General features: G+C 41.2%; 1 protein-coding gene across 2 annotated transcripts in view; it reads right to left on the reverse strand.

The window, feature by feature from the left end:
• sdk1b (sidekick cell adhesion molecule 1b) overlaps window positions 1-18,557 on the reverse strand; it is a 277,817-nt gene that overhangs the window by 125,871 nt on the left and 133,389 nt on the right. For both annotated transcript variants that reach the window (XM_005929299.3, XM_005929297.3), the window contains exon 5: window positions 5,786-5,919. In XM_005929299.3, coding sequence (XP_005929361.1) covers window positions 5,786-5,919 — 134 coding nt within the window. The remainder of the gene's footprint in view (window positions 1-5,785; window positions 5,920-18,557) is intronic.

Consider the following 18,557-nt stretch of genomic DNA (forward strand, 5'->3'; position numbering starts at 1 on the left):
TACACAGTACCTGAGAGAATCCTTGTTCTTTATTCAGCTGAATCAGTAACACAAATCATAACTGTGCAGAACTCTGAGGCTTCAAAGAAAAAAATAGAAATTTGCAAACAAATCTTTCCAGCTTCTTTGTAATGCAGAGATCATAATTCTGGAAACTTGTCTGGACACTGCAATAACTTCTGCTACTACAGTACTGCTACTACAGAGGTGTAGTACTGTATGAGGGGCATTTTTAAGGTGACTCCAAACATTCTATGCATAGAGATTGGTTCACTTACGTGCTTTTGCAGGATGCTTTGTCAAGTCTGAGCTTTGCAGTGAGTGATGGCACCAAGGTCGTGTCAGCTTGGAATTGGAGACACAGGCTTTCAACTTATAAGTCAAAGCCTGGTCTTTTGGAGTGGACAGATTTAGAATTAGAAAGAGAATTTACAAGCCAGACTGGGTCTAATGAAAAGATACTATCAATTTCTTTAAGAGACTAAAAGTCAGGACATCTTGGTCTCGACGACTGCATTGATTTTTTTTTTTCTAATCTATGTCTTGCAACTCTCCCAACTTTATTCAAGCGAAGCCCTGAATAACTGGAGCACTCTATTCAAGTGAAGCACTCTGTATGCATGTGATATTCTACGCTATTTTTTGCATTTAAGCAATTATTAACAAGTGTGACATTACTGCCTTTTTTATAGAGCAGATAAAGGCAGCTGATCAACTATTGAGCCCAAAGCTGAGATACCATTTAAAGCGCTACAGTAATTATATCAGCATGTACTGCACGTGTCTGTGCCCTTCCCCTTCTTTGTTATCCTGCACTTTTCTTCTCTCTTATAAACTCTGCATACCCTCCTTGCTCCCCAAAATCCTATCTACAAAATCCATACATGTGAGATCAAATGGTTTTTTTTTTATTATTTATTTTTTAATCTCACCATGTCTAAAATCTGGTGCCATTCCCGAGGGGCCGTCAAGGCATGTCGAGTGTTCCTGTGCATGTGCATGTTGTCATGTCTGTGTATGTGAGTGTGTGTGTGTGAGTCTCCCAACGGTGAGTGCACTCTTTGGGGACGCTGTGCTGCTCTAATGGTCTGATGTACAAATCTACAAAGACCTCGGCTGCTATGAAATGAGCAGAAGCACAGAGACATGCGTACTCTCTTCTGGGCAACAGGGAAATAGACTGCTGTTCTGACTGACAGCCTAAAGTGTATGTATGTGTAAGCGTGTGTGTGTGTGTGTGTGTGTGTGTGTGTGTGTGTGTGTGTGTATGTGTGTATGTGTGTGTGTATTAAACAGAAAGCGACAGGTAGTGATGACTGCAGGTATGCATGAAGCTCAAATAATTGAAGTAGGAACGCTGATCTCCTGCCTCTAACAGAGATGCCCTGAGGCCATTAGTGTTCATGTTCTCTCTAATGCAAACATACACAAGTACACAATGAATCAAGCGTGTGTACGTTGTAAATAATAAAGCAGAGCCACTCAATAGAGCCTGACCCCGCCTCCCTGGAGTGACTGTAGAGATGAGAATGTGCTGTACTGAATGGATATTGACGTGCCACGCGCTCCTTTATGAAATTCAACCTCTGTCAATCTGTCAAGTTCAGTCCACGGCGATAACTGACTGAAAATGTCGTCTCTAACACCATATGTTGTCGGCGGCGATAAAAAGCTCCAGGAGCTGTTTATTTTAGAGGCAGGCTGTACTTCCAGTGATTACAGTGTCTGACCTCTCACCAAGCTGTTGAGCTGCTATCAATTGTGGCTGTTCCAGCTCGACCACGGATGACAGTTACTGCTTTTTATTTTCAGCAGTCTAGGCCACACTTACAGGACAGTGGTCAGGGACATGCAGATAATGGATCTGTCAAGTAGGTAGGGCATGCAGCTGGTTGTCTGACACTTTCCTCGGCCCTTGCAGGCTTTGCGGATTAGCAAAAAGAATTTGAGTGTTGGTCGTGCCACAGCATGAATGTGACAGAAAGGTTTTACGAATGTGACAATATCTTAACTTTTCATGCCTGTTCTTGTGTCTGTGTGTGTGTGTCTGTGTACGTGTGTGAGTGCAGGGCACACACTTTCATCAACAGCAGTCCTGACATGAACAGGTTGTTGGTCATATCCTCAGTCTACACCCACGTCTCACTTCATTAAGTCTTTCTGTCTCTACCAGTCCTTTTTCTCCCTCGTTCTTGTCTGTTGAGCACAATGCTTGAATCAAAGAAAGAAAGGGGAGAATAGAAAATAGGTACCTCATTTATTCTGCTGAATTTATGAAGAGAAAGACAACATTTTTAGAAATATGACTGACAGCTATGAACTTCTGCCTTCAGATCCTCTACAGGCTGCCTAATGGAAAGAGAAGAGAAGAGAGGGGGTGACAGGAAATGAAGGGAAGCGACAGAACAGGAAATGTAAAGGAAGAGGTGGGAAAATAAGAACAAAGTGGTGGAAGACATGAACGAAAACACCATTTGCGAGAGTTCATTCACATGTTCTCTTGTGTCAGTTAACTAGGTTAAGTGTTAAACACTTTATTGACTTAAATTGATCTTTTTTCTCCTTCAAATTTCCTGACAACAACCCTCGACTCATCTGTGTCATTAACAGGCCCAGTCTCCTTCTCTCTGTGGCTATAATCAGTGGCATCTGTGTGCATTCAATAGCTACATAGTGTTCAAAACTATGCTTAACACCTTTTCTATTTCCAAAACCAACCAAGTGATCAATGTGATGCTTAATGTCAAAAAACAGCCCTGAGAAAAAGCAAATACATGAATAAAGATCTGGTGTTTCCATGTTTCCTTGCTCACGCTCTCTTTTTCACACCCTGCACGATTTGCAACATTTTACCTCTTTGGTTTGTCCCTGTTTTTATCAAATTCCATGATCTTCTATTTCTTCCCTGTCTCAATAACAAATAACTGAAATATGCTTTTATATAGAAAAAGGCATTTACCCAGAAAATGTTTATTGTAGAAAACACAGTTTTCAACAGAAACACACATGCACACACATGCACACACACACAACCATGCATGCATAGCTGTTATGGCCGAAGACTGATCAGTGAAACCTAACTATACCCTTACTATTTCTAAAAACGCCCACGGGAGCACTTCACACTGACAGCTGTAACAAGGTACTGTGCCTAAATTTATTTGATTGTGTGTGTGTGTGTGTGTGTGTGTGTGTGTGTGTGTGTGCGCGTGCGTGCGTGTGTGTGTGTGCGCGCAGTTGTGACAAAGGATGCCAAAGGATACAACCCTGTAAAGAGAATCTAATTAAAACTCTATACAGCCACGAGGGACAGAGGGCTCCCTCCCTCCCTCTCGCTTTCATTTAACCATGGTGAACACTTCAAGTGAAGGACTGTTAGACAGTAGAGTCAATCCTCCGGCCTCCAAGGAGAAGAGATAGAGGGAGAGGCATACAGCAATAAAGTGATTCAGCGATAAAGGCCACGACAGAGACGGGAACACACAGAGAGGCTAAAATCCATCAAACTTTGCAGTTCTTCTGACTGAAGCTTGTTTCCGGAGAAATGAACAAAGAGCTGCTTGTCATTCACAACAGTGAACAACACACAATAAGTGCATGCTGTTTTTACAAGTAAAAGCACATTCAAAGCTTGCAGACTCAATGAAATGACTGGATCAACCACAAAGATCTAACTCTTTTAGTTTTTGACAGTCAAGTTTTTTGACAGGAAGCAAAAAGCTCAGAATAACAAGAAAGCATAGTACAGTAGAGTATACAACACAACTAACACTTCTCATGTTTCAAGGAAACACACACATGAACATCAACCAAGGGGAGGAAAAAGCATTTAAAGTAGGAAGATCATGGATAGGGAGGTATGGGAACCCGTACACATTACATGTCATCTAAAGACCCAAAGCCAATGCATGTTTCTTTAAAGTCACTCACCAGACACTTTATTAGGTACACCTCACTAGTACTGGGTTCGACCTTGTTCTGCCGTAACTGTTCCTGACATAGACTCAACAAGTTGCTGGAACCTTTGGTCTTTGGAGATTTTGGTCCATATTGACATAACAGCATCACACAGTTGCTTCAGATTAGTTGGCTGCACATCCATGATGTGAATCTCCTGTTTCACTACATCCCAAAGATGCTCTACTGGACTGATCTGAAACACTATCTGGTGAGTGTGGAGGCCATTTCTGTACAGTGAACTTATTGTTATGTTCAAGAAACCAGTTTGAGTTGACATGGAGCGTGATTCTGCTGGAAGCAGCCATAAGACGATGGGTACACTGTGGTCATAAGGCATAAGGGGTCCTCAACAGTACTCAGGCTGTGGTGTTTAAATGATCTAGTTGGTACTAAGGGGACAAAGTGTGCCAAAAAGATTTCACCCACGCCACCAGCCAGAACTGTTGAAACAAGGCAAAATGGATCCATATTTTCACGTTGTTTACATCAAGTTATGAACCTATTAAACGACAATCACAAGACAAATTGAGACTCATGAAATGAGCAAAAAATTTCTAATTTTCTGTTGTCCAGTATTGCTCATCCCACATTTAGCCTCACTTTCCTCAGTTCCTGTTATTAGCTACTGCAGTAACCAATCTGCTTCAAGGTTTGCATCTTGTGCATTCAGAGATGCTCTTCTGCATACATTGGTTGTAACAAGTGGTTATTTGAGTTATTGTTGCTTTCCTATCAGCTTGAAGCAGTCTGGCTGTCCGTCTTTAACTTCTGACATTAACCCAGAGAAATTCTGCTCAATTAATAGTTTAAGTCTTTTCTCTGTCAGTCCCAGTAGATCAGCAGTTCCTGAAATTCTGAGACCAGCCAATCTGGCACCAACATTCAAAGTCAGTTAACTCACGTTTCTTCACCGTTCTGATGCTCCATTTGTGCTTCAGCAGGTTATCTACACCATGACTACATGCCTAAATGCACTGAATTGGTGTTGTGGTTGGCTAAATAGATATTTGCATTAATGAGCGGTTGAACAACAAAGTGGCTGGTGAGTGTAGTACACACTTTATGTGACTGAGACAGATTTCCTTTCGGACCAAAAACTGGCAACACTCTAAATTTTCAAAGCTTTAAGTCCATCAAATATCTTATCAAATTATGCCTCACTTGCTTGTTGATATGGCAAAGGCCAAAACAGAGATCTATTATTGGTTCCTGATCTCTCTACAAGCTGGTTCCTCCCTACTAGATGTAAGACATTAAAAAATCACTCTGTGATGCCGAGTTTATTTGTTGTTGAGCTTCACCATGTGAGTGGTGATGCTTCTCTAATAAAACTCCTGCCGGCTGCATTATGGTAATTTTTGGTTGCTGGAATCTCTAATTTGAGATTTTAATAATCAAATCAATAATTCAAGCATCTCTACTTAATGATGAGCCAAGACCTCCAGCATTTTAGTTTGCAAATAATGTGTGCACAAGTATGTTGTTTCTGTGATGTGTCAGATATGTTTTTAATCATCTCTTTATGTCTTTTGCAGCTCATTTTCAGGTTTAGTAATTAGCCCGACACTCAAAACTGTCTTCTCTATCAATCAAAGGGAGTTATGTTCTGTAAAAGGGATTCAGATTTATTCACACAACAACCACAGAAGACCACAGAAAACCTAATGAAGCCCCACCCCAACAGAAAAATATTTGAGGGACAGAAATATGCTGGATGGTTTGACTGTAAACCAAACTAATGCTAATACTGAGCATAGTGTTTACCAGATGGGCTGTTTGCACTGTTATTAAATACCAATTTAACACGTTTTTTATTTATTTTTACCTGAGATGCTCAGGTAGACAGCAGGACTCGTCACAGTCTCGCCGGTCAGCTCGTTCACCGCCTCTACATGATAACGTCCGGCGTCCGTTGCAGCGGTTGCCAAGACAACCAGCTGATTGTCCAAAGTGATTGTTCTGCAAGGAACAAACAAGACACACAGAGAACAAGAGTTTAGAAAACACAACAATGCACTCCCAAAGCAAAGCATGTCTCCTTCCAGCACTGCTCCGTCTCAGACGGGAACACTGCTCAAACTAAGACTCTGTCAAGAGAAGAGTATTTGGTACATGGATCATTTGGAATTCATAATGGGGGAGGGAAACATTGAATACAAGCATCAGAAAGGAAAGAGGATTCAGAGAGCTTAAATAAATCTCTCCTCCTGTCTCAGACTGATATGTAGCTCATTTTGTGTATCTTTCATTCTTTTTGCCACTCTCACTGTTTGTGTATTGTCTTCTGTTCCTCCTTCTTCATACTGATCCATCCTCATTTCCCCGCATAGCAGCGGCAATCAATATGCCACAAACATGGAACGTGCTGGTACACAAGCACACACGATCACAAGCACGCAAAATCTAAAAGTGTTCTTACTTGAGCACACAGAGACTCACAAAGAGATTTTGCGTTGCCGTTGACTTTCAGGAGATCATAATGGGAAGAACTGACTTTGGAGGGTGATGTTGTGGGAGAGATGCTAACAGAAAATATTTTTGTTGCACTCAGATTTCGAAGGCGTTTGAACTCGTCTGTCTGGCAACAGATGCCGCCAGGCAGGAAACACAGGATGATGTTTTTAGTGATGCTACTGGTGTTTTCAGCATGTCAGAGGATGGAAACTCCCCCCAAACAAAAATATTCAGAGAGCCCGACAATGAAATGAAATCAATAAGATCAAAGCAAGAATAGAGCGCAGTAAAGTTAGATGACTGTCTGTTGTTATTAAACAGTCAGCTTGTTTCTGTAGAGCCTGTGCTGTACAAATACTTCACTGCATTTAAAAAACAGTAGAAAAACAAAAGAAGCTATAACTGTGAACACTGGTTGCTTGAATACTTTATGTATAAGAAGAAGGGCAGTGCTTACATGTGAAAATTAGCCTCTGTCTGTGTGCTTGTAAAATATGTGTATTTCTCTGTGGCCATTGTTCAGCAGTGCTGAACTGGCAGCAGTGAATGTGCCCAAAACTCAATCGGCACATTGCCAACTGGAACACAAAACAAAACATGCCACTTATGACAACCTAAATCGATACTATATGAGAGCCAAAGAGGGAAATAAACACAAATATAAGTGCCTCTCATAACTACCAAAAGCGCACCTCTTGAAACCTTCCATCTTCTTTCTCCAAACTGTAAACACAAAACCCAATTTTGAAACTAAATACATAAAACCACTCACTCCTCAGGCAAAATCAAACATAATCTGCCCCCAAACTGCTTTATCGTGCTCAAACATGTTTAAAGATCATACACACAGCGAGTGTTAAATAAAAACACTACAGAGCAGTTTTTGCAAACTACATCAAAAATGGGCATGTAGCACCAGAGAAAACCAAACTTCATAAAATAAATGCATTTCTACAAAAACCACACAAATTCTTTTTCTGCAAAATAAATTGAATATTGAAAGCTGTTAAGCGCTATAAGCAATAAAATTCCAACATCTCCACCATCATGGGCAAGACCGAGGAGCTGTCATCAAGGACATCAGGGACAATATTTGTAGACTTGCACAAGGCTGGAATGAGCTACAAGAACATCATCGAGAAGCTTAGAGAAAGAAGGTGACAACTGCTGGTGCGATTATTCGGAAATGGAAGAAATTTAAAATCAATCACCTCACATGGAAGTGAGGATGATCATGAGGAAGTTGGTGGATCGGCCCAAAACTACACAGGAGGAGCTCGTTAATGATCTGAAGGCAGTTGGCACAGTCACCAAGAACGCCATTGGTATCATGCAATGACATAATGGATTGAAATCTTGCAGCAGGGTCCCCCAGCTCAAGAAGGCACGTGTACAGCTCCTTCTTAAGTTTGCCAGTGAACATCTAAATGATTTAGAGAAGGCTTGGGAGAAAGTGCTAAGGGCAGATGAAACCAAAATTGAGCTCTTTGGCATCAACTCAACCCACTGTGTTTGGAGGGAGAGAAATCCTGAGTATGGCCCAAAGAACACCACCCCACAGTCAAGCACGGAGGTGGAAACGTTACACTTTTGTTTTTCTGCTAATGCTACAACACGACTTCACCAGCAAATGGTGAAGTTGTATCGTAAAATGTTGGACATGAAACTCCTTCGCTCAGCCAGACCACTGAAGATGGGTCCTCAGTGGTCTTCCAGCATGACAGTGACCCAAAACATGCAGCAAAAGTAACACAGGAGTGGCTAAAGAAGAAGCACATTGAGATCACGAGTGGCCTAGCCAGTCTCCCGACTTCAATCCTATAGATAATCTGTGGAGAGAGCTACACCTCTGAGTCATTTCTGTGAGTTTCTGTAAAGATGAGTGAGCCAAAATCCCTCCTAACCTGTTGACCAACTACAAGGAACATCTTACCGCTATGCTTATTCCACTTAGTGACATGCAAATCAATTTATAACATTCATGTAATGTGTTTTTTTCTGGATTTGTGATTGATGTTCTTTCTCCCTCTCTCTCCCCATTAAAATGAAACTACCATAAAAATTAGAGGTTTTTCGTATCTTTGGAAGCAAGAAAACTTCCAAAATTCATCAGGGGCTCACATAATGATTTCACCCACTGTATAATGCAAGTGAAATGCATATTAAAATACTCTGTAAATGTAACTCCAAGTCTACAAGTGATTCCTTCGGCACCAGCTTCACATCTCTGTGCTATATCAATCCAGAGGGCACACACACTGGCCTGATCTCTGATCCTGCCTTAAAGGATACTCCATACACTTGCTTTATCTGCACCCAGGATCTGGTGAATGGTAGAAAGGCTCACATTGATTCTTTCAAAACTGACATGTTTTGAAAGCTTTGTTCTAAACGTCCATGCTGACATAAAAAAGCCCCCTGCCTCGTGCTATTGGGAAATCACAGATGTTACCTGTTTTTTCCACTGGGGGCCACATATAATTTTCTGTCCTGCTTCCCGTTCCATGAACTCAAACGTGATCTATCACAATAACTAAATTTCATCTGAAATTACTCTTCTCCTCCTTGTCCTCATCCAGCACCTCCTACACACAACGTTCCTCTTCTGCCTCTCAGATTTCTTCTATCACTGGTGGTACAGCGTCTGCCCTCAACTCTCTGTGCAGCCTGTTCACTCTGAACTCACATAAATAGGTTACATTACATCACATTAATAACTTTGCACAGTTGCACTCAAACAACAACAGGTGTGGCGTAATTGTGTTCAACTTCTTCCCCCTGAGGTTATCGGAGACCAGTTTCTACTGGTCAAATACAGCTGAACTGAGGAAGAAGGCAACTACAAAGTGGCTCAAGAACAACACAATTTGGTAGAATTACTTCCTTTTTTCTAAAAGAGCTTCAAAAACACCACATGGGGTTGGAAAGACTTGAGTTACATGTTCTGAACATTGTGTTTTCAACTTCTTGAAGTGTGTAATGACTGCACAGTAGGGTTATTATGACTGAGCAAGTTTTGAGTAAGTACTTTGGAAATTGGATTTTCGTTTTCAGAAAATAGCAAAAGGTTGAAGAGACGCATCTAAGCAATTGTGAAAAACTGAACATTTCTCGTCTCACACTGAGGAGTAATTGCCTAATTGACTCATCATTTGATGCTGTAAAAATCTGAAAAGTGTAACTTGATTTGAACAAGTTGATTGAAAGCACACTGTAGTGTCATTGCCAGCGAACTAAAAGAAGACTGAAGATGTTGCCGCTTGATAAGGAAACATTCAGCATCATTAATTCACTATGCTGCTACGTATTAAATAGCAGATGAAACACAAACAGTGTGATTATCAGGATTCACAGCTTAGTCCTCAATAACACAGGCGTAACAACCAGCTGGCAACCCTATGGCAACCACCAATCACTAGGGAAAAATGTGTATTCCCTGACCAGCTGGTTAGTGGTTGTTGGAGGCTTCTTGCTGTTGCTATGTGAACTGTGTTGGAAAGACCAAAAACCTCCTTGTGATTGCTTTGGGTGATTGCTTTGGTTACTAGCAAACCAGAAAGGAAGCCCATTCACCTTGAAAGTAAATGTTGTGCCTTACTACTGAAACCAACATGTTTCAAAAGACACACCTTCTACTTTGAAGATGAATGGTCTCTGTTCCTGGCATGCATTGAACTTATCACAGTTTTACTACTTCTCAGAGAGCAGATGTTGTGTTTGTGTTTCAGTTTCACAGCGACTACCAGCAACCACTAGCATAAATGTTGGGGAGTACTCATTTTTCTCTTGCAACTAGTGGTGGGGCCAGGGGGTTGCCAACCTGTCTCTAGGCCTGTGTGACCGGGGCCTTAAAGATGGCTGTGTTGATGCACTCATTAACATTTAAACATGGAGGTGCTGGTGTAGCTCACCAGGTTGAGCAGGCAACCCCATAAGCCATAAAGCTATTGCAGAGCCCTGGGATCAAATCTGCCCTAAGGCTATTTACTTTGTGCCTTTCCCAGCTTTCTTCCCTTCTGTCTTATCTCAAAAGGGACAGGGGGGGGAGTTTCTTTATCGTATATCCAGTGATGAAGTACAAAGAAGTGCTTGAATGTGCAAGAAAGAAATATAGGAACTGCTAACTGAAATATTTATTGAAAGGAGTGGTGAGTCATGGGATCACATGGAGTTGTTCGACGATTCTCCGACAAACACACTCAAACCGAGGCAGAATTCCTCAGGTCTAAATTTATTCAGCGTGATTTCCCAGGAGAACAACTTCAAGAGCCAGAGCCTCAACCCCGACACTGACACTTTATTTGTGTGAGCGTATGTCAATGTGTGCCGGTTGGATTTTGTGTGCATATCACTCACTGAAAAAAAGGAGGCTTTAACCAAACCTTTCTTCTCTTCTTTCTCACTTATTTCAACGCAGGGATGAATTCTGCATCTTCACCTAGCTCCGTAATGTAATTTATAGCTGTTAAGCTCATTAAGTGCACTGACCCGCCCATTTCATCACATCTGTTTTACCCAGCACATGCTGATTAATAGACAGAGAGGGCTGGCTTCTACTCGCCTACAGTGTCTGAGGTAGGAGAGAGCCTGGGAGGTTCGAGGGAATCTAAATTCACCAATTTAACAAAGACAAAGACGCTCAGTGGGCGTCAGAGCTGAATTTAGACCAATTAAGATCTAAGCATTTGTTGAGTTAAAAGAATTTCTTTATGGAGTATCTTTTGTTTCCCATTCACAAATGCCATCATATGTACTATTTACATGTGAAGCTGTATGCCATAACATTGGCTGACGGCTTGTTCCATTTAATCCAAATTGGCAGGACTTCCATTTCTCATTACATCGCCGCATGGAAAATTCATATCATAAAAAGAAGAAAAAACGAAGTACAAAATGAAATGCCAATAAGAATAAGAAGTCAGGCGACAGAAATTAGAGGACCATAATTCAAAAAAATAATAAAATGTCAGTGCTAGTTCCCAATACCTGGAGGGTGGCTACACAGCCTCATCTTAAGAGTGACAATACAGTCAGAAACATGCACCAGCATACAGATAGATATGTATAAGTTTAGGAGTGACCTCTTATTCTGAATATATACGTTCAGATTTATTATGACATGTGACTTTTGGCTCTCTTTTAGGTCTGCATTTAATTAAACTGGACAAAATTGTTCGGGCTTTTAATTAAACACAAACCCAGTTGTAAAACTGTGCATGACTCTGCATGCTTATGTCTGTGAGAGAGAGACAGTTTTTCCCAAGGCAGAAAAAATTAAATACAGCAATCAGCTACATCCCATCTTCTTTCCTTTCTGAATCACAGCATCCCATCATTTTTTTTCTCTTTGTACCCCCACTCCACACGCGCACACACACACACACATGCGCACACACACACACACACACACACACACACACACACACACACACACACACACACACACAATAAAATAAATAAATAACAACCTCTGTGACTCATTCCTTCAAATCCCATTTCCATTCTCACTCAGATTACAATCTGCACATTTCTCTCTTGGTTTCTTTCAATTTTCTTTGTATTTTATTTCTGGCTGTCTCTCTCTCACAGAGAGATTCCCCCCCCCCAATCACTTCATATAACTGTCCTGCTTTACCCTCCCCTCTCTCTCCTCTGACTTCTCTGAACCGAAGCGCCGTGCCAGATTGGTCTTTCATTTAAGTGTACTGCCCCAAGACTTAATAAACACTCATGGGTGACCGCAATGCAACACTGGCTGCTTTACACACACACACACACACACACATACAAGCACGCACACGCATACACACCAAACTGTGCCAAGAGCTAATTAGCACACACGTCGCAGGCCAGGGGATGAGTGAGCGAGTGCGTGAATGTGTGTATTTTTGATCTGTGTGTGAGCATGTGCGCCAGGTCCATGGACTGAGTCGCCTGCCCTCCTCCTCTATCCCTGATAAGCAGCGTGCCACCTTCTTAAACCACAATGCTTCTGACACACAGCAGCCTTGTGTGGAGAAGTGTGGCAGCAGTGCAGAAGGAGGAGGACACTACACTGTAAACCGAGTCCAGACAGCAGGTAGGGTTTTTTGGCAGCTTTGTCTGCAAAGCTAGTGCCAGCCAGCCACCCACATATTACACCTCATACATACACACACCTACTCAAACAGGCAGGCGCACAGTTGGGACCATTCACTGTGCCTCTCAGCCGTTTGAACTGAATATTTACTCTGGTGTTCAAGTCAGCGGACACATGAATATGTTCTCTGTGAGACTGATTGATAGTTAACGTACACAGGTTCGTGTATGCTGAGGGCAACCTTATGTGCGCCTGTATAAATTTTTCTACTTGTCTTTTTAGCTGGGGATTTTGTTGCTACACACTTTACTTTGGGGTGAAGTATTCAGATTTTTTAAGCATTCCTGCCCTCAGAATTGCCTGTCAAATTGAGTTGTGGTGTTGTTCTCTATCCCAAAGTAATTGGTAACAATAAAACCCAGCTCCACCGAGTGCACTGTTTTGAATCTATAGAGGAGGGGAAAGCTTCTGTACCATATTCATCCAATATACGCTACGACAGCATTTATTTTTGGCTTGTGTTTTTCTTTGTCTGCACAACTTGAAATAAAAGCTGACATAAGAACTAAAGCCAATAAACAATCCTGGCATAATGACATCCTAATTAGTAAAAGTGTTATTTGGGGGATTTTGTCTCAAAACATACAGTATTATGAAAAAGTCTTGACCCACCTCTCAATTCATTATATTTTGCTTCCAAGGAGCCAGACTCTTGTAATGTTTTTAAATGCAGTGCTTTACTAAAACATGTGCTAGCATACATGGAAATAGAAGAGTATACAAGGCAAAAACAGAGCACACTTAGTTTGAAAGGAATATTTAGTATGACCACCTTTATTCTTCAACACAGCTCGAATGCACAGAGACTCAGAATGAACACAAAACTGGTAGTTAACTACTTTTCATGCAGTGCCTGGCAGCCAGCTCCTGTTGTGATGCTTTGGGGCAAATTGGACCCAAAGATAGGCAGAAAGTCTAGGATAGTATAAGACGCTGTAAATGATGGTAATGTAAGTGTAGCAAGCGAGAAAGTTAGGAATGATCCAGATGGTGAAATGAGAAAAGAAACAAGACAACTAAACTTTCCTACAGCAGTTACGCATAATATGACAGATCTGTTTTGAGTTTGTTTTTTAATGGGATTAACTGAGTTAAGACAGAGAACTGGACCACTGCCAGTAGTTCTTGACATTCTGTTTCCAGCAGCTTGACAGTGAGTGCTTTAGTGATTTCCAATGCACAGCTTAAATGAACCTATTGTCACCACAGCCTGGGGTTGGAGATTTGTTTTACAGTATATTTGCTGAACACACTTTAATCCTTTTGCTCAAATGGAATGGTTCAAAAGTTTCCTAAAAAAAGAAACCTTTGCTTAAGTTTCAGATTATGACAACAAGGGGGAAACCTACAGGTTGAATATAGATATATTATTTTTCTTGTTTAAAAAGTCAGACTTTATCTATGTGAAACTCAACAAGTAAACACACATTTATTTCTCTGCCACAGCGGTAAAGTGAAGCGTTAAAGTCGCCAAATCACACTCAAACTGTCATAATGTGCTCAGTGGAAAAAGAAGCTATTCCATCAACATTCAAAACAGATATCTGAATTTATGACCGACAGGTCTTTCAAACACAACGTCATAACAGAAAAGAAATTGCAGTTTCTGATTTTGATTTTTCTAAAGCCTGTTTAAATTCAGATTAAAGACAAACATGGTAAAAATCAAAGTATGAAACCATCCATCCTTGTTCTTCGACATCCAATTCAGGGTCAGGGGGCAGGAGTTTGTCCCAACTGCCATTGGGCAAGAGGCGGGGTAAATCCAGGACAGGTCGCCGGCCTGTCACATGGCTAACACAGAGACAGACGACCATTTACACTGATGTTCACACCTATGGCCATTTTAGAATCACAGCTTAACCTAACCCGATTAACCAAAACATGTCATGAAACGCTGTGAGGAAGACGTTTTAATACTTCTTGATCCATCAAATCAGTTAGTCCAAAATCCAAAAGACAAGAAGGAGTCCAAACAACTAGAACATGCTTAGGAGACTAGGAAGCAGAAAAAAAGGATACACAGTAACAAAAATGACATGATAAATCACAAGGAGAGACTCATATGCATAAGCACTAGAGACAAAAGCCTATCAAAATAAAATGGGAGGTAAACCCGTAACTTAACATGGAAGAAGGCATGATAGGGTTAAATAAGAAACACAGAGGGAAATGGATGAAAATGTGATTCATATGAAAGGGAATGTGTATACAGAAACACAAGCATCAAAAGGAATCATGAACTCTCAAAGGAGAAACTTAAACATGAATCCTTTTCAAAACTAAAAGAAAACACAACTCATAAATAAAAAAAAATCTAAAACGAGGATCCAAGACCTCAGGGACCATGACAAAACACATATGTAGCTAAAAGCTATTTATATACTATACATATACATATGTGTATATACCACTAAGATATCTGTTTTAACAAAGTAAAAACTGTGACTTTAATGATATTACAAGCCTCTTATTGGATCTAACACTTCAGTTACTCAAAGATAACACGGGGATCCAGCTGTGTTCAACAAGAAGACGGGCATGCATGCAACAAGACCCATTACGTACGCTTTGGCAGTTGCTCTAAAGTCGTTCTAAATAAATTCCCCCAAACACTTAAAACATTAAATGTCTGCTACTCCTGTATCTCATAATCAAGGGGAAAACAAAGCATTTACAAAACAACTCCACATCTCTATAATAAGCTTGTTGGAACTGAACCAAATGGAAAGAAATAATGGAAGGCGGCTGCTGATGCATTAAAAATGTGCATCAACTATTTAGAAGGCCTGGATTTAGTCTATCTCAATTTAAATCAAAGCCAAACCATTTTGGACTACATTAAAATGATAAAAAGCTAACGTTCACATTTATTAAAAGGCACCCGTAGGGTACACCCAGAGCCACACAGTCAGACCTGCATGCGAGCCACCTCCTACAGGACCCTTACAAATTATGTGGCCTAAATTATGTGAAGACATTCAAGAGCAACTTGCAGGTTAAATTTTTTTCTCTATTCATATATAATATTTCTTAGAAATTAATATTTTAAAAGTTACTCTTTTTTCGCTTGACATAAAGGCTGAAATTCAGATCAAAAAGTGTGCATTTTAAGCAGTGCTTCAAAAACACTTTCGGGGGGAGTGGCCTTTTTTTTGCTTAGTGCTCGTTTGCAGTAGCAGGCGTCATAGTGAGCAAATTAGTGAGTTTGTGTTTTTTGCTAGCGTCATCATAGTGAATTATTGTATGTACAGGTTGCACAAACTCAAACCTTGCAGGACATTGAGTCCGCTGGTTTCCTGACAAGAAGAGGAAGGGAGCTTGTTTTCATCCCTGGGTGTTTTGTGCAGGTGAAGCGGCGGGACATCACTGCTGCATCTGTCACGTAAAACGCGGCTGTGTGCAGCACTCATTTTAAACGGGAGGATTCCTGGAGATATGATGGAGTTCATGATGGGATTTCAAATAGAAAACTGTCTGATAGTGATACCGGGTGTGACTCCTTAGCCTTTAGCAGCAGCTCCTCATGAGTGCCAATGGGAGCATTAGCGGCCTTGTCAACTTAGCTGGTATCACCATTTTAATGATGGGAAGCAGTTCTAATGCTAATTAGCATTTGCTTACAGTTTTGGATAAATTAGCACTTCATTAGGTTTAATTGGTAGCTTCAGTTTTATAGTAGTTGAACTCAGGCATAAAAAAAACCTTTCCTGTTGACTTGTTTGTCCCACATCCACCAAAGCGTCTCTCTCAACAACGAGGTGTCAGGTGACAAGTTCGATAGCGGCTGATCTTCACGTTAGTTTCTTACAGTATTTTTTAGTAAAGCAAGATTACCTTTAGTTTCCAAAATACCTTCCACTGTTGTCCTCATGCCACAAATTTCTCTTTAATCCTCATCTGTTCCTGTTCAGTTCTTTAAATAACAAATACGTAAGGCTGTGGTCAGTCATATGTGTACTATGGACTTATGATTTATGGAGGCATGAGTCACCTTTCAGGACCTTTCACAATTTTTTTCACAAAGTTCAAAGCACATTATGGTCTCTTGAGGCATCCCTGTGTGCTATGGTACCCTGAGGGAAACAGTATCTTACACTGGAGGCATCCCGTCTCAGTGGAACTAAACAGAGCCCCAGCAAATATTAGGAGAAGATATTAGAGTTGTATGAAAGCTAATATAAACAGAGGCACTAATTCTCACAACAAACGCTGTGTATTCAAGGAGTAAGCACACTCATCAAAGCTGGGGGAGAACATGTCAGGGCACAATTGATTCATCTGAAGAGGTGATCAGTCACACCGTGGATTTGCTTTCTGAATCACAGAAGCACATGACGAAGTTAAAAAAAAAATTGAAACGAGTTTAATACACAGTGGTTGCTTAAGTGACATCAACTGTTGCAAATGCTAATCTCACTAAAAGGCAGGAGGAAAATGTGAATGGGTTTTTGCTTTTCCACTCACATTCTCCACAATTCTATTTGATAGATGGTAAATGAACTGCAACATACAGTGGGGGGAAACCATTGATTTAGTGAAATAAGTATTTGAGCCATACAGCCCAGCATCTTGCCCAAGCATACTTCAATATGCAGAGTGCAGCAGCTAGAGATCCAACCACTGACCTTCCAATTAGTAGACATGAGACCCAAAGCTACTTTAAAGTGGGACCACTAGGCTCTTTAAAAGAACAGTAAATACCCCAGCTACAAACCAGTTTTTTTGGTAGGAACTAAACAGTCCCAGACCAAATGTAGATTTAAGTATGTGATGTAAACACCCCTAGTCATATATTTTACAACCCAACTGCCACCACATTCAAAACTTTATTAAAATTTCACCCTACACTGCATTAATAACTCAAAAAACTCAATTTAAAGGTATTCTCGGTCACTGTGGTGACTATGCTAATAAATCTTAATGCATTTTCCACTCAAAGAAATACAGCCTGTACATGTGACTGCACATGAGACCAATAAAGACAGGGAGAATGAGAAAGAGGGGAAAAAGAAAGAAAGATGGTAGAGGTTACAACAGTAATGAACACTAATGTGTTTGTGAGAGATTTTAACAGCCCCTTCACTGACTCAGAAAACATTCCCCTACCTTCCGCCCTACACACTCTGCAGCTCTGTGACTTGTAATTAACGCAGTGCCTAAATCACAGGCTTGTATCCTCAATCACCTTTACAGTTTCTTCAAACGGTCAAACGGACACAGAAAGAAAGACCTTTCTGTGGTCACTCACTGGCTTGGCTGGCTGCCACTGCCACTGTAGGTCCTCCATAAAATACACACACAGGCACATGCCCACACACACACATAATCGAGCATCCTTGAGCACACACAGCCTAGGGCCTTCAGTCTGAAAGTAATTGGTGTGTGTGTGTGTGTGTGTGTGTGAGAAAGAGAGAGAGCGAGAGAGGGCTGTGGGACAGGCTGCGTTTGTTTAATGTCCCTTGGCATGGCCGGAGGGACAGGCAGAGAGAAGTGGGTAAAGGCAACGGTACAGGAAAGGAAAGCTGAGCAGGCCAAGGGTGAGATGGAAGCAGGAAGAGAGGGATGAGGCTAGATGCTGAGCAAACAGAGGAAGGAGGCTTTTCTCCACTCTGTGTTTGTTCAGCTACACGAGCTCCATGACTCGCTTCCTTTCTACCTCTGCTTTACGTCTGCCTCTTAGTCATTCGCGCACACATACAGGCTGTTCTTCACATGCATGCATGGGACAAGCATTCGTCTGTCTTACCAGGTCGTGCGTTAAAGCTACACTACAAGACCACATTGTTCTCAAAAGGAGACTGGATGGATGGCAACAACTCCTTTTGTGTGCTGGTGTGCGTGTGTGCAGCTGAGTGTTGTAGTCCCATTAGGTGGATGGATCTCTAGACGAATGGCTATTATCCTAATTAGCACTAATTATGTCTGCTACCAATTAACCACACAACTGGCGGTGACTTCTTTCCCCGTCTTTCTGTCTCGCTCCTTCTGTCTTCCTCTCAAC

This window comes from Haplochromis burtoni, unplaced genomic scaffold (assembly GCF_018398535.1).
Source record: "Haplochromis burtoni strain Fernald_Lab_line unplaced genomic scaffold, NCSU_Asbu1 Contig_122, whole genome shotgun sequence".
Classification (NCBI taxonomy): domain Eukaryota; kingdom Metazoa; phylum Chordata; class Actinopteri; order Cichliformes; family Cichlidae; genus Haplochromis; species Haplochromis burtoni.